This window comes from Lonchura striata, chromosome 3 (genome assembly GCF_050655825.1).
Source record: "Lonchura striata isolate lonStrDom1 chromosome 3, ASM5065582v1, whole genome shotgun sequence".
Taxonomy (NCBI): Eukaryota; Metazoa; Chordata; class Aves; order Passeriformes; family Estrildidae; genus Lonchura; species Lonchura striata.
The window spans coordinates 73,357,724-73,382,660 of NC_140705.1; the positions used below are offsets into that span (position 1 = coordinate 73,357,724).

Consider the following 24,937-nt stretch of genomic DNA (forward strand, 5'->3'; position numbering starts at 1 on the left):
TTTTAAAAAGATCCTAAAAAGACACTTCCCTCCTTTCCATCTAATACCTCTGTGAGGCAGGCATAAGCATCCTGTAGTAATTTACATCTATTTTATTTGTGAAATTATAATATGAAAATACTCATTCAATTCTTATTGAGTAGTTATTTTTGTTTCCTTGAGGTTTTTTTGTTTGGTTTTTTTTTGTTTTTTTTTTTTTTTGCAAAATGCAAGTTATCTGGAGTCAAAAATATTACTATGTCAGGATTTTCCTGTAGGATGTGTGCTGGTTTATTTTTTATTCATTTTGTCCTTTGTATTTACATGGTTGGGTTTTTTTAAAAGAAATATTTGAAAGTAGTGCTTTCAGTAACCACAACAATGTCTGTTTCTAGTGAGACTGTTTGGTAATATCTAAGACTTGGTAGCCACCTTCATGTTTTTTCAAGGCATGACAAAATTCAAGTGAAAGACTCTTCCAGTTGCCTACAGTGCTTCTCCAAGCAGTACCAAGAGATATGCAGGGACTATTCTGCAGTCCTAAGAACAGCTAATGCTGCATAGGCCATAACTCTTTTAAAGAAAAGGTGTCTGAGGGATCAGAGGGAGAGGAGGAAAGAGGCTGAGGAATGTGGTCAGGCCTAAAGCATAGAGATTGTTCAAAACTGACCATACAGAAGCTATTAAGATGCTAATTCACTGAAGTTTAACAATCTCAGCATAATTCTTTACAGCGGCCCCTTTTCTCCTCTGTCTCTGAACTGAAATCCCAATTAGAGCTTTTTCTGGATAAAAACCAGTATGATCAGTATTAGAGATTCAATTTTCTATTATTGACATAAGGACATATGTTGGGAAGGATGGATAAATATAATTATTCATAATAATACAGCCAGGATGAAAACAATCCTCCATACTGGCTGGACAATACCCTTACCTACAGATAAGTCCAAAAGTCAAATGGACTGTTCCATCTCAATCCCTAAAATGTATGGTTCATCCTACACCTGTAATCCTCCCCTGAAACATCAAGTGTCTGTGACCCCACTGGCCCAAGTCTTGCTCCAGCCCACCTTGAAGCCCCCTGATAAGGGGTCTCCGAGGGGCCAGATGCCCTCTTGGATCTTCCCCTCTCTTGGAACTTCCCCCATCTTGGAACTTCCCCTCTCCTCTCTTGGAACTTCCCCCCTCTTGGAACTTCCCCTCTCTTGGAACTTCCCCCCCTCTTGGATCTTCCCCCTTCTTAGGACCTCCACCATCTCCTAGAGCATCCTCTTGTCTTTCCCCTCCCCCATCCCCTTAAGCCTTGCCACGTGCTGCGTCTGGCAGCTCCAAGCAAGACCTTTCTCCATCCCTAATAAATCTTATATCCTAAGAGCAGCCTTCAGAGATCACTCGTCTCCATTCACCTAAACCGTCCAGGAGCACAGCGCTCCCTACAGACATACATAAGTAATATAAGGGACATAAATGTAAGCAGTGTAAAGGGTTTTAAAAATGACATTCATCTGGACTTTTTGAAGCTAAGAAGTCCTACCTTGCTCTTCATAATTCTTTAGTGCACCCATCAATGCATATAACCATGGAATGGGAATTTCACAGACAGATATTGAACTTAAAACTATATTGATCATTCGTGACTTTAACAATTTAGTGCTTGCTGCAGCACCTGGCTCTTTGCTGTGTCGAACATGGACCATTACAATTGCCTCAAATACTTAAACAGAGATCAGGCCCTAAAATAAAACAGAAACCAAACTGTGCTGTCTCAGTCAGCCTCTTTTCTGTCCTTAGAAATGAGCTTGGTCTTTCTCAAATTGCATTATCTAACTTCTCCATGTTGAAGACTTTTCCAGTGTGAACTCAATTAGTTTAAAATTGTGTCTTTTGCCTGGAAATGACCTTTTATGTACAGTCTAGCTGTAGCGCAGGGACAAAACTCTGTCTTTCTGGAACAGCAAATATGATCTTCTTTTATCACACAACCTCATATTGTTTCAGCAACAGGAGGGTGGAGAGGGAATAGAAAGAAAAGTATTTGTTCAGGCTTTTGCATTGTGTTATCAATATGGCATGGGACCTGGAACTTTTTAATTCCTGAGAGGCTTGCCAAAAGTATCCTTAAAGAAAACAGTGAAAGAACTAATAAAGTTATATAATTCTGGAAAGAAAGAGGCTCTGTAATATGGCATCCCTGTAGACCTGGAGATACTATTATTTACAGTAATAAAATCTAGTTCTTATTTGGCAATTTTTTCAGTTGGTCTCAGAGTGTTCCACAGATGAAGTCTTCATCTCCATTTTGCAGATGGAATAACTGAGATACTGATTGTAAACTGCCAGCAAAGGATTGCCTCAAATTCTATCAGCAGAGCTGGGACCAGGATTTGAGACTTTGTGGGCTCAAGCCTTTGCACAGAGCAGAAAGCCAGGCTGGCCCTGCAAGGGCGCTGACACCATTTTCTGAGAGTGCCAAACAACCTGGGCAATTTCTTTGGGGTGCATTCTGGGGAAGCACTCTGGTCTCCCTCCAGTCAGCCACAGTTCTGCTACTGTAGTCAGAGGGAGCAAAGTTCTAGATTATGAATTTTTAAAGAAACGCTGACCTTAGGACATCATCTTTGTAGCAGCATCTATTATTAGGGAACCTGTGTTACTCGCCATGAGCAAGTCCCACACGGTTACATCTCTGCAGCTGAAAACCTCTTGTAAACTCCAGTTTGTGATGAAGTAGGTGTTCTGCAGGCTGTTAGGCTCTCCACACTTAGAGATAATATACCAAACCTGTTATACCAGCATTATGGCTTACTTACAGAGCCATAATCTTCTTGTGTAAATAGTCAGTCAAGACTTGTCTCTTTAGTTGTTAACCTGCTTCCAAGAAGGCAGATGGTTAATTTCAGAGTGCCTTGGGTTTTTTCTCCTGGCTGCAAAGTAGACAGAATCTTCACTAATATGGAAAGCCTGGAGGCTCAGTGAAGTATCAACAGAAGGTTTCAAAATGCTTAAGAGAGAAAGACCTGTGAAGACCTTAAACAACTCTTACTGACGGTGCACAAAACATCCTTTTTTCACTTCTAAAAAGAAGTTGACCCCAATGCATCCTTTAAAGATAGGGATAAGTGAGGCATTCAAGGCAAAATAATTGTTACTATAACAAACTGTGTCATTTTTATTCACTGTAATTTGAACAGCTGCAGCCTTCTTTTCTGTCTTGAAGGAGGTAATTTTTAATTTACCTCTATCTTGATATTTTGCATTTTGGGACTAATTATCTATGGAAAAGTAAATGGCAGTATCATATCAAATTGAGTTGAACTCTAGCTGATCCAGGATCTTACAACCAAAAAGTTACTAGAAAGAGATGTCTGGATAAGAACATCAGAAGAGGGCAACTTCTGATTAATACATGTCATCATCTATCTGCAATTCCAAGACTATCTGAAGCAGAGATGATACTGTGTTTAAGTTCTGTCAGGAAAAAGAGAATATAAGGAGTCGCTGAACCTCTGTCTAGTGCAAATACATTACAGGTACATTAATTTCCTTGGATGCAATATTGCTTTCTGTTTAATTCATTCTGCAGTTCATTCTACAGTTCATATAATTTTGTGAGTTACTTTGCAAAGTGCCTGTTGCTGTCATGCTGGCATGGTAGCGTGGAGGAAGGTTTTAGAAAGGCCTTGGGAATGGTAAACTGAGGAAAAGGATACATTCATGTATGCCCCATTGTATTAGAAAGGCCTTGGGAATGGTAAACTGAGGTAAAAGATACATTTATGTATGCTCCACTGTTTTGGGAAAGTCCCGCTTCAGCATTCCTCTGTAGACCCCCTTCTCCCCACCCCTGAGCAGTTCCCATTGGACCTGGCCCCTGGGGTGGTTCTGATGTGCCTTAGCTGAACACTGTCTCTATTGTTTAAGACCTTATCTCTTAATTTTGCTGTATAAAACTGTATCTGGGCAACAGCCCAGGGCCTTTGGTCCCTGCAACGCTTCAGGCAATACAATCTATCTGGACAAGCATACCATTGGTCTCTCTTGGTCTCTTTATCTCGAATCCTAGCGGTGACTGAGGCAGCGCCGCAGCTCGGACCGTGCTAACCCACACGCTGCCTGGTGAGCCCAGGGCAGCGGGACCGCGGAAAACCCCGGCCCCGAGAGGGGACAGCTAGCCGGAGGGTCCCGGGGGGCCGGGGAGGGGCAGGGGACAGCGGCGAGAAACCCCCGAGAGCAAAGTGGCGGTCGAAAGAGAAGCAACAGTGCCTATTCCTGCTAGTTGGCCAGAGTAGAGAATAGCATGTATGCTCTGGTGTCACCTAACTCAGAAGTATTTTCCCTTTTGCCACATCTACCTATTAGCCATGCTTCCAAAAGACACCAGGATCAAATGCTGTATGCTCAATGTTTAAGTCATTATCTAAAAATGATTGAAAACAACAAATACGAACAAGAAACAAATCCAAATGGAAAACAAACATTTTCCTTTATTGTAAGTTCTTAGCTGAACACAGATTTTTTTCAGGAGGACACTTGAATATTTTGCCAATTATGTCCTATAATTTGTAATACTATAGGACTCCTCATTCTTCTTCTTCTTCATGAAAAGACCTGCAACAGCTTCTCTGAGTTGCTGAACAGCTAATCCACTAAAATTGGGACAGCATGTTAAGGTTAATGATGTGCTATATAAAAGTCTAATGGTAGTGGGTCTCATATCCAAAAAAATCTCTTTAGACTAGTAGCATTCCTTGGAAGAAAATCCTCATTCAGCTTACCTCCACAGGAGTGGTATGTATTACAGGCTTAATGTTGAGAGAATAGTGGAATTCTAGTTACAGTAGAGAAGTTATGTCTCTGATTATCAGCATGTAAATTTATTGTGATTTTGGATAATAAATCCTGCTGATACTCCATCATGGTTTAAGTTTCTTTTACACGCTCCATTGGGCTGATTTGTCAGTGTGCCTCACTGCTTACATAGTACCAGCAATTAGAATTACACAAATGCTAAAATGAACAGTCATGAGTAATGAAAGTCTAAGCAGACAGACATGTGACAAGTCATTGGACCAAAGACTTGGCATCAGGAATATGTGAAGAAATAATAACTTTAAAGAATATTTTCCAAAGTCATGTAAGTGTGCATTTTGCAGAGACTCAGAAAGCAATAATTGCTAGGAATGATACAAAAGGGTCTTCTCTAAGATCCATTTGTCTACTATAGAAGATGTTACTTGCCCTGCCACAGGAACCATTCCAGCCTGCCTGGCTGTGTGGCTCCATATGGAGAACTTAGAGACTTCTTGCTGCTAGAGCTCAGGAAGACTAATGCCCTCCTGGCAACTGAAAATACTCTTTACTTGTGAAACTTAGAAAGTCAGACAATTTCATTGGCCAGTTTTTTCCTTTTGTTTCTTTTTAATATGACAGTGCTTACTGAATCAGTGGGGCAACTTGTGGTTATTACTTATAAAGAGCAAGAGGAACCCCAGAAAGTAATTGCTGTGCCACTACAGCATTGCTGCTACATATTGCTTTGTGCTCCAGGCATGGGACAAAAATCCAACCTCACCAAGGGGCATTAAAACTGATCAATGAAACCCATTTTGCTAAAATTTTTCCCGTGAAAGTGTATGTCAACAAGGTGCAATTCTGTTTATTAGCACCTGAACAGTAGAAGTTTATGCAAGCCTTGGGAGGTTGAGCATTTTTGAGGATTCCAGTCGTACATGGAATGGAATCACGCAATTTAAGTTTCACTGAACCGGGTGCATATTCAGCTGTTGTGACTAATTCAGCTGAAATATGTTTGTTCTCTCCTTTGCTTTTCTCTCTCCCCTTACCACAGAGAAGCTGATTAATGCAAAAGGCACTGCAGGGCTGAAGCCAGCTGGACTAGAACTTTTGAAATGGTTCTTCCCCCCATACCAAGACAACTTTGTTTCCTCTACCTTTTCAGCACTCATGTAATTTATAAAGCTTAGTCTAAAATTATGTAAGTGCTGAAAAAATAAGAACAAACATGTAAACCAAACAAAGATTACCAACAGCTGAGTCCACACAGAGAAACATATAAGGTGAGTGTCAACAGTATTTTTTGGGCACGTTTTCTCAAAATGTCCTGAAATTCTATAAAATAAAAGAATTAATGTACTATCAATTGCATTTTTGTTTTTAAACATTCACAGAAACATATATTTAATATAGAACTTAAACTGATACTCATTTTGTTCCACTGCAGGACAGGTTTCTGCTATTTTTATTGTCTAGCTTTATCTTTCTTATCCTCTTCAGCAGTACCTCACTTTCTAGATATTCCTTGCCAACTCCATAAGCAATGAGTGACAGATTAAGTAGAGATAGGCTAGTAGTCTCAGAAAAGAAACATCTGGATAAACTAAATTTAGCTCTGAGAATGAAGGAAGTAGGTAAATAAGAAAGGAACAGTTCCAAGTGAAGAGTGAAACGTATGTGCCAGACTACAAAGGAAGACTGGGAATTTTTTCCTTCAGACACTCTGTGACACAAACTTCAAGCAACACGAGTGGGAGATTCCCAGTTTGCTTAAACTGTAATAGTTTCAGAGCCCAATATCCTGGGCAGAATATCACAGCAGTGTAAAAAGGTGCTTTTCACAAGCAGAGGAATTATCCCTCTCACATGGAACTTAACAGTCTGAAAAAACAAAGGATGAGGCAGAGAAATCCATGATATCCAATAAAGGAACTGGGGCACATACAGGTACCTGACTTTTAGGCTGGCTGGCTAACAATGGCTTCTTGTTTCTAGCTGCATAAATGCACTATCCTTTAGCTTCCTAACATGGTTCAGTAATTTTTTTTTTTTTTTTTTTTTTTGCTTGCATCATCCGTTCTCCATTCAGAGTCATCACTCTGCTACTTCCTTATGGTTATCCTGTCTTGCCCACAAGAATACTGAGATAGTAAGTCTTAGAAAGCAAGAGATCTTCCAGAAACTAAGGTGGTCCTGTACAGGGAGTATAGGCCACAGTGAAGAGGTGAAGGGGAAGAAGTGAACTTGACAGAGAGATGCTCAGCACAGGAAACCAAGGATGATACAATCAGACAGAAGCATGGGAACATACAGAGTATGAAAGTCAAATTACTTTGATTTTTTTTTTTTTTTCATTCATGTAAACAATTAGCCTATCAGTATAAGGTTCCCTCTGGTATCTTCCATCATATAAACAGGCTGTCTCACAGTCTGGGAATGATGTGGGAATCATCTGAAAAGCAGATCATTTGAAATAATTGTGCCAACCCTGGACTGTGAAGCAGTAAGAAAATTTAGATTTGGGAGGAGGCGAAGGTCTTGAGCTAGTCACACTATAAAAATATATTAAACAATGGCCCAAAAATGCCTAGGAATTGGAGAATTTGTCAGAAGATGAGATGTAAGACAAGCCATCTGATGTGAGAAGCAAATCAACATGTTTCTAAGATCTGGGAAGATACAATAAGTAAAGTATGTTGCTATCTTAACCACGGCAGGATTTTCAGTTCCCAGCTACCTTCATCCATAAGGAGCCCACTAGAAACAAAAGAAATTCACTCATCAGATACTTTTGGCAGCTGGACAGAGGTTATTCCGTCAAAAGGTCACGTGCCGTACAAAGCCATCAATGACCTCTGCAGGACAAGGATTTTGTTGTGGTGGCTTTCTTATTGATTGCTCTAAAAAAGTACAATTTTGAGTGCAACTTTTAGAGAGTAATACATACATGGACACAGGGAAGACTGCAGGAAGAGGTCTTGGACTGAGGTCGCGTAATTCAGGATTTGGTTTAAGACTGGTTACATGTTTCCATGTTCATTATTAGAAGGAAGTGCTACTTCTGGGCACACTAGGTTTTATACAAACACAGAGAAGAAAAATTTCCTTCTCCAAAAAGCACTACAGCTTTGGGGTTTGTCCAGTTATAATACAGAACTTGTTTTAACACATTTGAAGTCAGACAAGCTGAAGTCTGTTCCTCACAGGCTTAGCAGCTAGTGTTTGCTAAATCAATCTTGGACAGAGTATAAAGTAAATTTCCCCTACCTCCCTCCCTTCTTACATAGTGATGTGGCAGAAAGATGCTTCACACCATCATTAAAAGCCAGGCATGTAAAACTATCTGCCTATCCATGTACAGAACAGCACACTCTGATTTCTCTCCTCGTTTAATCTCCCCTGAATCCCCAGCATTATACTTCTGCATTGTCATTTTTTTTCTGTTATTTTATAACAAATATTTTTAAAATTCTGATCTTCAGCAATATAGTATTGATTTGAATACTGAATCCAGATATGGGTGATTTGAACTAATTTTTCTTACACGTGAAGAAAATTAAAAATGTTTAAACTGACAATAAACTGACAATAGACCAAGTGAGCCTGTAGTGTTTTACTGAACCACTTCATCTAGATTATGTTAAAACTTCTGGATTCATTCTCATATGAATTTGGCTTTCCAAAGAACATCTACTTAGCTGCACTGCTCTTATCCAGAGGCTTTAACTCATGTAGTACTTGGTCCTTTTCAGAACCAATGAAGCTGAAGTTTCTTTAGTTTCCATGATACTATCAACCAAAAATCTCAGAAATTGCTAAGGGCACCAGTTACCATCTTTTGTTTATCAGAACAGAGACTGTTCATGTGAGCTGGCAGAGAGGAAAGAATTTTTTCTATCCTGTAATGCAGCCTAGTGTGTTGGGGTTGATGTGAGATATATTTAGGCCCCTTTTATTAATGGACCACCATCTGCACTTGGGAATAATTTAGCAAAGGGATTTGCTTTAATTGTTTCTATAAAATGGAGTGTTTCAAAAACCAAATGTTTGAGGGATGAACAGTGATAACAATATTCAGCACAGACATGGCAGAAAATCTAAGTCAGATATGTGGCAATGGGATGTTGTGCACACCAGGCAAAAATACTTTTACTTGTCAGATGAAAAGAGGCCTCACTGCTTCCATGTGTGCTTTTTCAGTAAAACAAGTTTGTATTACTGATGTAATATGAAAATGTCAAGTTACTGCCTGTAAAATGTCAAACGTAATGCCTGTTTGAGTGGACAGCATAAAATCCATATGTTTTAATCTCAGGCTGCACATGATTTTGTTGCCAAATTTGTAAAACACATTGTTGATGGTATTTTGTCAGCTGTGAATCCTGTAGACACAGAATTACATCTTAGCACCACTGAAGTTGGAATTTGTCCTCATTTCCAGATGATCAGGCCTAGTAGGTAAACTACACTTGCGTTACACCACATTCCAAGTAAAGCCAACGAGGTTGCATCAGGGCAGCTGAGAAATGAACATTCATGTATCATTCCAACATGAGCTGTCTCCCAGCATTGTTTTCAACTGCTGCTGCCTCTAAGCCACCAGATCTTTCTGCCTGAGAATGTTTGAATCCTTTGTATTCCTCACCACCTAAATTGTATCCAATAGTCAACATATTTTCCCTCAGATCTTTAATATTGATTAGGTAACTGATTTTAAATTTTAGAACTATGAAAGTTTGGAAACATCTGAAGACATTGAATAAACTCTGTTTTCTCTTCCACAGTCTGCAAACAGCTGGAATCCTCAGCCTGAAAAGACTTTTGTTTCCCAGGTTTCCATTACACATTTTTGTAACACACATGCAAGCTATCTGGGTCTATGAAGGAGGGGTAATTCTTATTTTTGTGAAAGATGTTTACCATTTTTCCATTCTGCACTATTTAGACCTTTCCTTGTCCAATGTTAGAGGGATGCCGCGGGAGACAAGACTCATGATATCATGATCATCAAGTCTCAGTTTATTGTGACAGATTACACAGTTTATATATGTTTGTTAATTAGCTCATACATATTGCAAAAGCCGAGCTCATGATTGGTTGCTATGGGACTTGTACTATTATCTTAAAAGTATCTTTGTGAATGATACTTGCCTGTCCAGCTGGCCTTGCAGTTAGAACAGCTTAGTACTTCTTTGTTCTCTATCTATTTCTACATACCAAGCAGTTTCAATATCCTGCTTTCTGCACACCATCTACTCTTCAGGGTCATGCGAACTTTGCAGCAGTCACGTAGCCCTCCCTATGTGGATTAATTTTACAGTATCATGTCCCCTGTTGTACAACCATTCCTCTGTCAAGCTCTCTTCAGTCCAATAAATGCTAAGTTGTTAAAAATGTCCTATTTTCCCTCTACAGCTATATTTTTAGTGCAGATACAGAGCCAAAGTTTGATTTTGCACCAAATTTAGTCCATCACACACAATTAACATCAGTAAGTTTTCTCTAGAATTGTATTGAGGTATGACACAAACTTTTTGCTAATCTCTTCCTCAGAAGCTGTAGAACAGATAGGGCATGTATTAACCATGGTACCCACTAAAAATACCAAGAACACTGGTGAAGAGCTGTATGTTCCTTGTTTCCCCTCCTCATATTTGCTCATGTAAAGTATATTAGGTGGAGATTTATAGATGTTACTCTGCAGTCTTTTATTGAGCATAATTCTTGTCCTGATATATGACTTCACAGATGTTCTGCTAATTTTCCATAATTAGGCCTATCAAAAACTGGTTTTAATGGTATGCTGGGTGTGTTGTTTGTGTGCAAAATTATTCTATAATTTACAGTTATGTATATAACATTTGGTTTGAGTATTGACCAGGAGTCTAATCCAAAGTCTTTGGAATAATAACAATGGCTGATCAATGTCTATCATATTTTGTCTGAGCTAACAGAATTCTTTTCAATACATAGTGTTTGGTTGAGGAATCATTGAATACACATAGAAATGTCTATGAGATTGAGTGATCCCCACTTCCTAGAGTCACATGGCAATATTTTCAAATCTAGTGCTGAATTCAAAAGATTGAATTGTAATGTGTAGACATTCTTGGTCCTTGCAATTGCACACTCACAGAAATAGAAAGGGACTGTAGAAGGTTGCTTAGCCTACCCATTATCATGTACAGGATGAACTACACTGTACTGTAATTCTTCTAGCTGTGGCTGATGGAAAAAAAATCCAGCTTGATACTAGACATGTGCCATAGAAACTCTGCTGCTTTTACTTGCCATTTATCCCAGGCTGAAATGACTTGATGCTTTGAAATGTTTTCTGATGTTTTTCCTGAATCTCTGTATTTTTTTCCGGCTGCAGTGCACTGGAGAACATGTGGAGAAAAACATACACATCCCTTTGCAAAAAGCTTCTTGCTTTTTGAAGAGTGTGCCTTCAAAACATTTATTGAGAGACTGACAAAGGGTTTGCAATAATCAAAGCATTTTGACTGAAATGCTGACAAACCTGGATTCAAAGAACTGCCTTTTAGTGATTGTCTCTGATGATACTTGAAAAGACCTGGAACAAATAGAAGTAAAACTCTTGTTTGTGCCATGCTTTTAGTCAGTCCTCTACACAATGTGGAAAAGTTAACAATTCCAGATTGACTACAAGGAGGTTTTATTAAGGATAGACAGAATCATGTGAACAGCAATGTGCACAACTTGTACTGAAAACTGCTTTAGAATCATGCACCTGATTACCAGAGAGTGCGCTCAGAAGCAGTCCTACAACTAGGAATATTGATTAAGAAGGTATGACAAATTTTTTTAATGTTACCACCAAAAGAAAAATGAGAGTAGTACACTAATAGCAAACTAGATAAAAGACAAGTTTTTTCAATTTTAAATCTATTTCCACTGAGAAAGTAAAGGTAAAGGACAGGGTACATAGATAATTTTTTTAATCAGTGTTGAACCAATTTTTGTAGAAACACAGGTTTCCAATAAACCCTCACCTTTCAATCTGTGGACACACTCCGTCAATGGAATTAACTGCTCACAAAATACATTCAAGCACAGATTCAAAAATCAAATCTGTTTCATTATTATTAACATCACTTTGTCCTGCCCTTTCAAGCATATGAGACCCCTCTTTTTAAAATGACCTTTTCAAAAAGACTCCTGTGTAAGCTATTCAAATAAATTTAATTTCCTAAAACTTCCTCCTGTTATTTCTAGGTATTTTGTCCTCTCTACCTCTCTACATTACAATATTTTTCTTGGTAATAAACAGAAATGGACATTTCTGGATTTTATTTCATTCTAGTCAAGACAAGAAGAGCACAGAAGCTCCAATAAATTATAACTCTGAATAATATTAGTTATAAAGGAATGGCAAAGCTTCTTGGCGACACATTTGTGAGCCAGAGCCAGAGAACCAGAGACTAATGTCTAGTAAAACATGTCAGATTCAATTATTGCTGCCAATGTCTGGTGAAAAAAAAAAAAAAACCAAAACACCCTGCTCAATACATTATTTACCTCATACAACCCAGTTGGCCCTCAGGGAAATGTTGCCTAATCATCATAAAGATAGTGCAGGTAAATTGTAAGGAAGGCATGTAGTACTTCCCATACATCCCATTTCTTGTATACTGTTGTTCTCTGGATTTTAAAACTGGGCATTCATCCATTACAGTATTGTCAGGGGATTATAGGAACCCCAGTCTGCTGAAAATAGTGAAATGTTTGGGATTTGAATCATCGCTGTCAGTGGGTGCTCACCCAGTGGATTCAAGACAGCTTCTGCACTTTCTTCACTGACACTATCTCTTTGACCTCATTTTCATATGGGAGTGAAATCACAAAGTCTTTGTGTTCCTGTGAAAAGAGTAACTTCCTTTCCCTTTGGCTTCCCCCAATGGCATCAGAGCCATATATTGAATTGTACAATTCAATGCATTTTAAGGGACAGAACACATGATATCTGTCAAATACATCAAACAGAGCTTGCCAGGTTTCAGCTCGTGTTCCATTAAATTTGGGATAGTGTGTACAGGATTTTGGTGGCCTATTGGAGCTGTTATTGCTCAGCCCAGGAGTATCCATGGATAGGCACTCACCATTACAGACTGTGACAGAACAGTGTGAGAAGGTAAGGTAAGTAAGGTGTTTATCCAATTAGAAGCAAATTGGCAGTAATAGGAGCTCATATCCCAGAACTGTGACACCAGCTCCAAAGTGACATCTCTACATGTATGCCCAATAAATCAGAGATGTTACTTTAAAAATGTGATTGCTCTCAGGCTATATAGGAGTTAGTCCCTTTACAGTAAGCTCAGCATGCAAAAACTTTGACAACCTGGCAAAAACATGCTACCCAAAAAAGTCTGAAAACAGTAAATCTCATCTTCACTACCTACTCCCAAATGGATGTCCATTAGCCTGTGACAGGTTGATCTTAGTCAGGCCAGTCAAATGACTGTTTCTAAAACTCAGGTACCAGCACATCTGTCTTGCCCTCCTTGACAAAAGAAGGAAGATAAAGTGCAAAGAAAAATTCCTGGTTAAGGACAAAAGAAGCAGGTTGAAATTTATGCCACTTACCATAGAAATCTCAAATAATGTGAATACCACCTGAATGCCCTGAATAGCTTTTCATTAATATGACAAGACAGCTCTACAAAGCCAAAAGATAAAATCAAAGCAAGAAAAGACTGTCCAAAGTGAAGTAGTACTAAAACTTGATCAATTAACATTGACTGGCAAAATATTAATTAAGAACCAGTTGCTCAGTGATTGCATTGGTCAGCAATTTATCATTCAGCAGGTTATTTCTCAGTGCTCTGCTTGAGTATCAGCAGTTTCTGTGGTTATCAGGGAGACCAGTCCCCATTAGGGCTGCCCAGGATGTTTAGTCCAGCTGATTGGAGACTTAAAAAAACCCAAACCAACCAAACAGAAAACCCCCACATTGTTTTTTGTGCTGCTTGCAGTGTTCATTCCTGACAAGATTTGTGACTGGCTGTGTGACTCCCAGATAGCAAAGACACAAAGTTTTCAGTATATAAAATGTGATGAATAAGCTGTCCCCTGGGGTTTGGCAGGACTTAGTAACTGCCTGAGATCTTCTCTAACTTTCTCCACTTAGCCTAAACTCTCTGATATGGGATGCCTGAAAGTTACACAACTAAAAACCATCTTTAACCACTCAGAAAATCAGGCTTGTTTTAGAGACTCTGAAAACTACCATTTCAGCAGAAGCATATGGGAACACTTGCTGTGAAAATGAGGCCATTGTCATAAATTGAAGAGAGCCTGACAGAGGAATGGTTGAACAACAGGGGACATGATACTCTAAAATTAATCCAAATAGGGAGGGCTACGTGACTGCTGCAAAGTTCGCATGGCCCTGAAGAGCAGATGGTGTGCAGAAAGCAGGATATTGAAACTGCTTGGTATGTAGAAATAGATAGAGAAGAACAAAGAAGTGCTAAGCTGTTCAAACTGCAAGGCCAGCTGGACAGGCAAGTATCATTCACAAAGATACTTTTAAGATAATAGTACAAGTCACATAGCAACCAATCATGAGCTCGGCTTTTGCAATATGTATGAGCTAATTAACGAACGTATATAAACTGTGTAATCTGTTACAATAAACTGAGACTTGATGATCATGATATCATGAGTCCTGTCTCCCGCGGCATCCCTCCAACAACAAATGACTGCTTTATACATACAAGTCTGGAATAAAAAGGCCAATAAACTGAACAGTATCATTGGTAAATGACCCATCAGTGGCATTCACTCAAAAACTTGGAGATAGCAAGTTTAGATTTCATTCATTAAGATTTGCATGCAACTGATTTTCCCAGCTGCTATTTAAGGAACATTATAGAGCAATAGTGACAACTTGGGGTTTTTTTCAGTTTGAGTTCTGTGCTCTGAATGCATATTTTATGGCGTATGTGTTTGGCTAATCGTTGCAATTTCATCTCAGCAGCCTCTTTGATGACATACACTTTTGAAACAGATGCTTGTGCTGATGGAGTGACATGTTCCACAGTTAAGTGGGTCCACCAAGACATAGCCCCGACTGCCTTCTGCTGGGGTCACCAAACTACTTCAGTGGGTTTATTTTAGCTCCCTGAAATACATCCCTTCTGATGGTGTTAACTCTTAGCAACATTTTTTTGCTTCCTAAAGACATTTTCTGATTTCACCATGTTACAGATTGCAGTGTTCTAGCAATTCAATCCTGACTAGTTTTCATTTTTTCAGAGTCATTGTAATTAACCATATCCATGGGTTATATGTTGGTTCATCTGCCAAAAACCATTACACAACAACAAGAGAATATTGTTCATTAAATTTCTACAAGCCAGAGTGATGTCCTAGTTTGCAGGCATCTCATGAAGAGATGCACACATCTCCAATCAGCACTTGAATAAGTTTGCAAGATAAGAGCAGTCCAGCTGCCTACTCAAAGTCTCCAGGGACTGCTGTTCCACTCAGTTTATCCATGCCATGTTCTTATGTTTCTCTCTTTGTCATTTGATCTCACAGTATTTCAGATCCCTCTGTGTCTAATGAAAATACTACAGCTTCTCATCTCCTACAGTCTGTTGTTTTAAGGTATAGCTTTTCAAGGACTTCTGTCTATAAAATGGTCTTTCTATGTTTGTGTGCCTCCTACTTTAAAGCAAATTTGCTCCTAAGCAGTCAAAATTCTCATTCAGAATCATCACTGGTCTATCTTTAAGGATACAAGGAAACCTTCTATTTGCCCTCTAGGTGTTTGTCTACTCCTCTTCAAGTTCAACTCCTCAAGTTCAGGTTGTTATGTGTGAGAAGAAGATAAGAGCAGATCCATGTAAGTCTGAGGTCCTTGTCATTGTCCCCTTTGTCACAGTGTACAAGTACTTCATAGTCCCTAGAACAGCTCCCCTTCCTTCACTGATGTGTGATCTCTGCTCACAGGTAACAATCCCTACCTTTCCTAAAGCGGGTACTAGCAGTATATCTCGAGGAGCACTGTGAAACAGTTTCCCTGTTTTCCAACAGCAAAAAAGAGAAGAGTGCAGACCAAGTATATAATGTCCTTTCTTAGTTCTGAAGTGGGATTTAAATAGAGTTTAGATGCCAAGTCCAGGTGTGGAAAACTGACTCTGTTAAGCACTCACATCCTCTAGCCTTGACAAGAAGGGATCTCCTGGGCACCAAACCCAAGTTTCTGCATATGCTCAGAAGAGCTTCTGATTTGGCAAGATTCATCAACTCCTAGATCTGCTGTTCAAGAGTTTAATCTGAGGTCTCTGGTAATTCCCATGACAGCCTTCTACTACAGTTTGAGTACAATTTGCAAACTGGCATTGGTAGGATTTTGTATTGGAGATCAAAACAATTGGTAGTGTTAATAATGTTTCTGTAGGAACATTAGGAAATTTCTAACATTTCCTCCTCAGTGTGTAATCTAGTTTATGTGAAATTCTTGAAAAAATTATGTACCTCTTTTGTTCAGATGACACTTGATGTTCACATATAATTGGCTAAAGCAAAGCATCTGGATATCCTGAGGGTGTTTCCATTCTATTCTCACTAGATAGGCATTACTTCCTGTAGGGCAAAAATGCTCCAAAATAATTTGTCCTTATGCAAGTCAACAAGTATTTACTGAACCAGAAACAACCCATCCGCACAAGAGAAGACATAGCTAGAAGAGATTTGGAAGAGAAGGAGCATACAGCTATAGAAATTGTGGGAACTCAGAATGTTTCTCAAACATTTTTAGAGGTTCCAGGCCGTGGTCAGACGCAGTCTGGACCCCAGCAGGCAGCTGGATTTAGCTGTGATTTCGAGTTTGAACCATGGAATGAATTACCAACTTTGAAGGTGGAACAAGCAGTCACAAAGTGCTAGATAGTATAGTAAATGTAGTCACAAAGTAGAGGGAAATATCTTTTGGTAGTGTACAGGGGGGTTTTAGTGCATGTACAGGGGGTTTTTTACTTTGTACATGGGGGTCAGAAGTTCTAAGATGGAGGAAAGTGGGCTGAACCCACCCTTCTTCTTTCTTCTTCCTTACCTCCATGTTCTTGGTGATGTTGGCACTCACAGATTGGTTTAGAATAGAAAAACACTTCGTAACGTAGGTAATAGGTATTGGGGAATAATTGTAAACGTTATACGTAATATATCTTATAAAAGATAGCAGCAGCCCTGGGCGGGGAGAGACGAGAAGAAGACACCGGACAGTCAGGGTGTCAGGAGTGTGTGCCTCTCTGCCTGGGCCGCTGACCAAAGGGCCGCAGCCCGAGAACTTAATCTGTTAGATAACTAGCAATAAAACATCTTGAGACCGAACAAGAAGAGACTGCGGAGTTTTCCTTTGGGAACACGGGTTGGAGGAGAAGCTCTACCACCACACGAGAACCCCAGCCAAACCCGGGGTTCTCACAACTGGCGTCCCTGTGGGTGGGCACCAGCAAGAAGACCAAAAAGAAACATCAAACAACCTCCAACCTGCATCAGCGGAGAAAAAAAAAAAAAAAAAGAGAGAAGAGCAGAGCACACACTCGCCGCAAATTCCAAGACGAGAGGGAGCGGACAGCTCGAGATAAGAACCCTACCTTCACCGAAACAACTCGTCTCGGGGACTTTCCAGGGAGGAGACGACCCAGAAGCGCGCCTGGGATCTCTCACCTGTGACCTGCTGGACGGTGATCAGTGCCATCTCCGGACTGACCTCGAGCCGACACAGCTTTTGGTGAGAACGGTCAAAATTAAGAACATGGGGGGGGGAATTCTCCCAAGAGGAAAAAGAAATAGTATCTGCTTTCCAGGGCATCATCTCTGCCCATCCGGTAGAGATTGCTCAAAAGGAGTTGAAAGATTTATTATTATGGGTGCGGTGTAACTTCCCACACTCAGATCCAGATTTATTGTATGAGCCAAATTTTTGGCAGGAAATTAACAAGCAATTATATTATCAGGCTATAAAAAATAATAAGCTTGCCGCAAAACTTTTATCTTCAGCAAGAACAGTTTTAGAGTCACTCTCACAACGCGGCAGCTCAAGCCAGGCAGCTACGGCTCCTGGTGACAAACAGGAGGGGGGACAGTCCGGCCAGCAGCTTGGGACAGATCCTCTCACCACAGACACAGGAAAGGCAGGATTGCTTTCTGTGGAAAATCAGGGAGATGATACCCCATCGCGTCCCGTGTCCCCGGGTTCTCACTGTTCCTCAGTTTCCCAAGAGTCCCTAAGCTCCTCCGACGCAGAAATTCCCCAGACGGAGGCGGGCGAGCCAGGCACAGCCGCGACCCTCAGTGGGAGGAAGGCATTGCCCAAGTCCAAACCCACGGTGGGGGGGGGGCGGCGGCGGCGGCAGCAGCTCCGGTGGGGGAAGGTGCGAACGTGAGTGCAGAGCAGGGGGAGGAGGGAGAGGAAAGCGCCTCCACATCTGCGCAGGCTGGGAGTTCAAAACAGCCCGCGCAGAAGGCGAGGCCGGCGAGAGCGGCGGGGGCGGGACGGATCGGGGCGAAAGCGGGGGGTGCGAGTGCGACGGTGGTACGCTCGGAGCGCCCGGTGACGCGTTCAATGTCGAGAATCCGTGAGGCCGCAGAAGCGGCCGCCCAAAGGGCGTGGGAACTTAGCTCCCTGACCGCGGCAGCCAGGGCTGCTGAGGAAGCGGCAGAGGGACAGCGGGAGGCGTTCCTCGCTGCAGCTCAGGCGGCGGGCATGCGCGCGAAGGTCGAGCAAAACCCGACAGCCACGGGTGGAGGGGATTTCTCACACATTTCGAACGCGCGGGACGGGCACACAGGGGGCGGAGGCGGCGCGCGCAGGCTGTGGGTGCTGGCATGGAGCCAGGAGACGGGCAAAGTGAGACGGAAACATCGGGGTTGGAATGGGAACAGGAAGGTGACTGCGTCAGCCTTGGGGGGGACGGCAGTGGCTCTGATTCGGAGGCGGTGCGGGGCGGAGCGAGGCCAAAGCATAGCCAGGGTCGGAGCAGGAGCGTTCACTCCCCTGAGATGACGCAGGCAGGGATGGGGCGTGGCCAGGAGGTAAACATTCCTCAGGGCACGGTTCCATCATCGTTCCCATGGCAACAGACGGCCCAAGCCCACGGCCAATCCCTGTCTGCTTCTGACATGACCGAATTAGAACAGTTGTTACAACAAGAGTCAGTTTCATCAACTGCAGGGATTGCAAACGTGAATCAGTTGTTAGGAGAAATGCTCAAAGGTTTATCGGGAATTAGTGCGGGATTTGCAAATGTAAATCAGTTGACAGAAGAGGTGTTAAAATGTTTGTCAGAAGTGCAGATTGAAGAGCAGAGTGCGGTTCCGACCTCAGCTGGTCAGGCGGCAGCGCCATCTAGCGGCGGAACCACAACATTGCAACAGGCTTCGCAGAACTTGTCCGGTCGAGGCACTGCGCCACCCAGTGGTGGGACTGTAACATTGCAGGACTTTTTTCCAGTTTCTTAAAAGAAAAAAATCCAGGGTGAAAAAAGTCACATCTGCACGGCAGCAGGAACCTCCACTGACACCGGAACAGTGCGGGACTCAGGACACTTCTGCTGAGGCGCAGCAACGGGAGGAAACGATACGCATCACCGCTTCGGAGGGTGTCCCAGCTTGGACAATTCCAAAATCAAGGTCTGCCAAACTTTCGGGGCAGGGAGAGTCAATTTTAATATCAAAGGGGGTTGTTGAATTTCTTTTACGATATTTAAGCACAGCCTTGGAGTCACAGCCAGAACTGTTGGTTCATCTTCCAAAAATTTTCCAAATAATGCAAGGCAGTCGTGTGTTCTCCTCCACAGCAGATGCTTCACTTTTCTCCAGAGGCTTCCAGCCTTCATCTTCGCAGATGCTGCAGACGCCATTGGTGTCGGTGAGTGCTGCTGCACCAGAACTGCAGCCACAACAGATGACTCCACTCTACAGGCAAGTACCCACTGAATTTACAGCTTTGCAGAGCGCAAAAGTGGACTGGCAGGACATTCGAGCAGAGTTGGAGAAAGAGAAAGGTTTATTGCAGGGCTCGGGAAATATAATGATGCCAGTGAACTATGACGCTCAGGGCCAAAACCCGAGATGGGAACGCCTGGACCGTGGAGCAATCAAAGATTTAGCTAAGGCCATTCGGGACAATGGGTTGTCATCACCATATTTCAAGCAAATGTTAAAAAGTATTTTTGGAATGTATGATTTAACACCGTATGATCTTAAATATCTTGCGACATCAGTTCTTACAGACACCCAAGCTCTCGTGTGGCAGAAGGCATGGAGGAGATCCCTGGAGGAGCTGAGAGCCAGATACCAGGGCGGGCCGAATGCGAACCTCACCATGGCGCAGCTTGCTGGTGATCCTCCTGAGGACGATCCAACTCAACAAGCGGTGAGGCTCCCGCGTCACGTGCTCAGCGACATCAAAGAGGCAGCACGGAGGGCGATTCTTCAAATTGCTCCAGCGGGGGTCCAGGACACAATCTACACCGAGATCAAACAAGGTCCTGCAGAGCCGTTTTCTTCATTCGTGGATCGCCTTTCTCAGGTGGTGGAGCGGCAGGTGAGCGAGGAGGGAGCAAAACCACACCTGATCAAAAGCCTCGCGTTCTCCAATGCCAATCCGGAGTGCAGACGGATCATCAGCATGATGCCACACCAGGCCACTTTGGCAGACATGATCGAGGCGTGCAGCAAGGTGGGGACACCACAACATGTTGCTTCCATCATGGAGGAACACTTGGGGGATCAAATTGAAAAACGTGTTAGGGAAGCTCTTGCAAATTATACAAAGAGCAACCCTAATGCAGAGAGACGGTGCTTTGGGTGTGGGGCACAAGGACATATTAAAAGGAACTGCCCACAACTTTCAAAGCCCAACAAGCCACCAGACCTTTGCCCTTGGTGCAGGAGAGGGAAACATCTCGCAAGTGAGTGTCACTCACAGACAGATGTGGATGGGAAACTTCTTCCTATTCCGGGAAACGGGAAAAAGAGCAGAAATGGCAGGTTCTTCAGTCTAGGAGGCATGGGCTTTGTTTCAGGACCTGAAAATGAGGGGTCAGAAAATAAATTGAGGCATTATATTCCCATTTCCTATCAGGTGCAAGAAATAAATTAATTAATTAATAATGACATTCAGTTTGCCCTGTATTTGTTAAGAATGGTGATTAATGAACTAAATCTATAGATTAAAGACTATGGCAGTTTGAAATACACTCCATTAATTTAGAGAATGGGTGGAAAATATTCTTAGTCCCAGCACCTGCTGTTGAATTCCCCTGCTTTTCTGTGATTTTACTATAACACTTTCCAATTTTACAAAAGTGAAACAGACAGACAGAAGATATTGTCAAAAGCCCAAGGCAAATGAACTGGAAAAATAGTAAGAAAATTTTATATGAATTTCTGTAATAGCAAAGGAAATATTAAGGCAATGTTATTAAATTAAGAGACAACTATGAAAAGAAAAGTAAAAAGTGGAACAGCCTCCCTTTTAAACAAATATCCAAAATGCCCACTGAATCCTAAGTGGTGAAGTCTTTCATGTTGCTTCCACACAAAATATGGAATATGAATCAATCTTAATTTATGGAGTAGATTAATTACATATTTTTAATGTGAATCAGATCTCTTGGTTTCTGCACTTCTAAAAGTCACCTTTACTGGCTCCATATGAGAGCTCAGTGCCAAGACCACCCAGCGACTTTACTTTGAAGGATGCAGGAAACTGTAAAGTCTTAAATTCTCGTGCAAATGCTGATTCTCAATTTCCTAACTTAAAGAACAGGAAGATGGAAACTCATAGCACATTGCAATAAAAACACCCTTTGCACCTAGAAGAGAAAAAGTCACTTGTGAGGTTCCCTTCTGTATTTCCCTGTTTCTCTAGGATGTCTCAAAAAGTGAACAAAATATAAAGACAATTATCACAAATCCAGCTCAGGGCATTATGTAGGTACCTGAGAAGCTGTATCATTAAATCCCTTCTGCTGTTTAGGAAGGGAAAGACCTAAAATGGGAAAGAAGGCCAGTACCATGTTAAGCTACTTAAGAGGTCAAAAAAAATCTGACTGCAGCCAGCAATGTTTGGATTTTTCCTTTGGCTCAGAGAACAAGCTGTACATCATCCAGTAAATGTGTACTCTACAAGGGGTCAGAGGAAAAAACATCTGCCCATACTGGGCAGCTGCTTCAGTCCACTCTTCTTGCCAAATTCCTAAAAGTGCCCAGAAGCATCTAGGCTGATGGATCAGGTCTCCTGCCTCTTCCTGGGCTGGTGGGTTCATGTCTACCCCAGACCCTTGTGCATTAAATGTGATATGTAATATGTAGAGAGAAGGGGCAAAGCACTCATGAACCATTTGTTTGTCCTTCTCCTGACAAGGCCACAACTCTTTTTTATCCCATTTAGAAGGGTATTGTGGAAACTGTGGAGAGAGAGGGAGAGAGAGAGAGAGAGAGAGCTCCTCACCCCTTTCCTGCCTCAAGTACACACACTTGAAAATCCAATATGTTCCAACCTTACCCTGAAGAGAATTTGTCTACTTGCAAGGAAGGAGATAAAAGTCTCAGCTCAATGGAGAACATGAAACTAGCTTTTTCAATAGAAAAGCCAGCAGATCAGGAAGTGGTGAAACATCCCTGGAGAGCATGGCAGCATAGGAAATGTACGTGGCAATGGGAGGGGTAGTTGCATTAACTCTTCCTGACCCATGTTTTTCCCATGAATGTATATTAAAATATGTACATAGATTTGTGTCTGTATATTTATTGGTCAACAAAGCCACAAAAAATTACAGTATTTGTCAGTAACAACACAGATGGACTTTCAAATAATCAGCTCTTCTAAGAATCATATTGTAAGTGTGGGAAAACCTTTTTCACTTTCATCTACCTGTCATTCTACTGCATCTGGGGCTCATTCCTGGCAGGGTAATACAAACAAATATAAAAAGGAATCCCGTGATGTATTAAGCATGCTGAACTTTACAATCATCTGTATTCATAACATTCTTGGTGTTTCACTATGGTGTAGTGAAGTATAGAAGTAATTATAGAAGTAATCTGCAAAAGGGATGGGGCTGATTTCTCTATTTTTATTTCTTTTGAATGTGCTATCTACTAACCTGACTTTACTAAAAGAATTTAGATTGGAGCGGGCCTAGGTATCTGGCTAATACACTGGCTTCCTGCCTTCATCTTAAGCTTTTTTCTTTCTGGTAGGCATAGAAAAACTCAGTAGTCTGGTTAAAAATGAAGACGTCGTGACACCTAGTGGTGAATTAAACACCAATAATTTCTCTTTCCCTTAAGATCTGCGAGTGTTTTAGGCATGTTGTCCTTGGTCAGACTGCAACAAGAGAGAGGTGGGTATTACCCTCATGGCTCCGGACACCCAAGCAATTCCTCATTTCTATGCAGTCCCTGGCAATGTGTGTGTGTGTGTGTGTGTGTGTCTCTGTGTGTGTGTGTTTGTGTGTCTTGTTGCATCAGATTCTGTGTGTCTCCACAGAAGGTGGCATTGTCAAAGCCCTTGTGCAGCCCCTTATTGAACGCGATATTAGGATATATTTAATAGTCATTTATACTGAGATCCCTTCAAGTGTCTTGACTTTGGAGACAAAGGGAGCATGGCAGAATCCTGGCATAAGACCAGCTGGAAATTTCAGATCCATTTTCTTGTCAAGTACTTATTCATCAAGGCTGTTTTCAGATGGTGACTCAAAAATTGATTGTATGGCATGCTACAAATTCATGGTAGGCTGCTTAAAGTGACTCAGTTACTGGCAAATTCTTTGGCTTTTGAAGATTTCTCAGAGTCTGCCTTGGTCAGCAGCAGTCAAAAAGTACATACTGGCTGTTACCAGCTGGCTGATACCATAACAAGAAGTCACACTGAAAAGCAGTAAACCAGTCTAGATATGTGCAAAAAAATTATAGATTCTTTCCAAACAGTGGCAAGCCTTGGAGATTTTTTAATTTATTTTTTTAGGGAAGCGGAACAATGCGCAGTTGTGCTCGCAGTAACTAGGCTGCAATCACCAAGTGGCCAGTTTTCATGGCTTGTTTAGCTAACTGGCTGGGGAGTGACCATTTTTTATCACAAGAATGAGCTTCAATGCAAAAAAATTTCAAGTGAAAACATCACTGTAGGTTGTTCGGGAATCTGAGTGCATGCTTCTTTGCATCTGTAAGGGCAGTGAGCAGTGCAGCCTCACAACTTCATGTCCATATTTGTGCATGCTATATCAAGCACACTTTCCACTGCCTTCAATGAGACAAACTCCTTCCTCCTCCTCTGTCATGCAGAAGAGATGCATGACAAAATTGCATGTTGTAACTGAGAAATGGAAACGAAATTATTTGAATATACAAGGTTTGCTTCATCTAAAGATTTATTTTACCACACGTATTAGAACCTGACTTCCTCACTTTGCTATCTTGGGTATAATTAACACTTATACCACCAGAGTGTCTGGATATAAGGCAAGTGAATATAAAAACATCCGTTCTGTCCAAAATGTTCCAGTTTCTATCCCTTGAATCATCAGTATGTGACTTGTTCTGTGCCAATATTAATAACCATTGCTCATGGCTTTCAAAAAACTCAAACTATTTAAAAATTAATTCTGTTTACAGTGCCTTCTAGAGGAAGTATTTTGTAGAAGTGAATAACTCAAACTGACTAGTGGCTACCCACAAAATATGACTATCCAGCAACAAAATGAATCATTTAGAACTTAGTTGGCAAGGGATGGACATCTTGTTGAACAAAATGTAAAGTGGAGATCAGATACAGCAACAGGCACCCCTGGGTTCTTTTTCCACTATACCATACATTTCCTATGCTGCTCTGACAAAAGCAGGTTTAGCCTTTGTCATCCCAATTCCCACTGTTGGCTTTTTTTGCACAGAGCTGCAACCTGTGGGAGTGACATTCAGCTGTCACTCCTTGAAACTCCCATAGCCATGAGCTGGAGGCCATGGATTATATTTTGACTTTGGTTTACCCTCTAAAAAAGGGAGATGGCCACCAACTGGTGTGTGACAAGGTTGTTTGAAGTTGCTGGTGTGGGCCAAAGGCTAGTATTTCTTCAGTTTTCATTGAAGAGAAACAATACATAATAGAAAGGCAACA

General features: G+C 41.5%; 1 protein-coding gene across 1 annotated transcript; it reads left to right on the forward strand.

Annotated features, from left to right (window-relative positions):
- Nucleotides 1-18,299: 18,299 nt before the first annotated feature.
- On the forward strand, nt 18,300-21,850 carry LOC146767940 (endogenous retrovirus group K member 6 Gag polyprotein-like). The gene is made up of 2 exons (XM_085575456.1): nt 18,300-20,188; nt 20,345-21,850. Exons 1-2 carry the CDS (start codon nt 19,580-19,582, stop codon nt 20,915-20,917), a joined length of 1,182 nt encoding a protein of 393 aa, XP_085431582.1. The 5' UTR covers nt 18,300-19,579; the 3' UTR covers nt 20,918-21,850.
- Nucleotides 21,851-24,937: the final 3,087 nt, after the last annotated feature.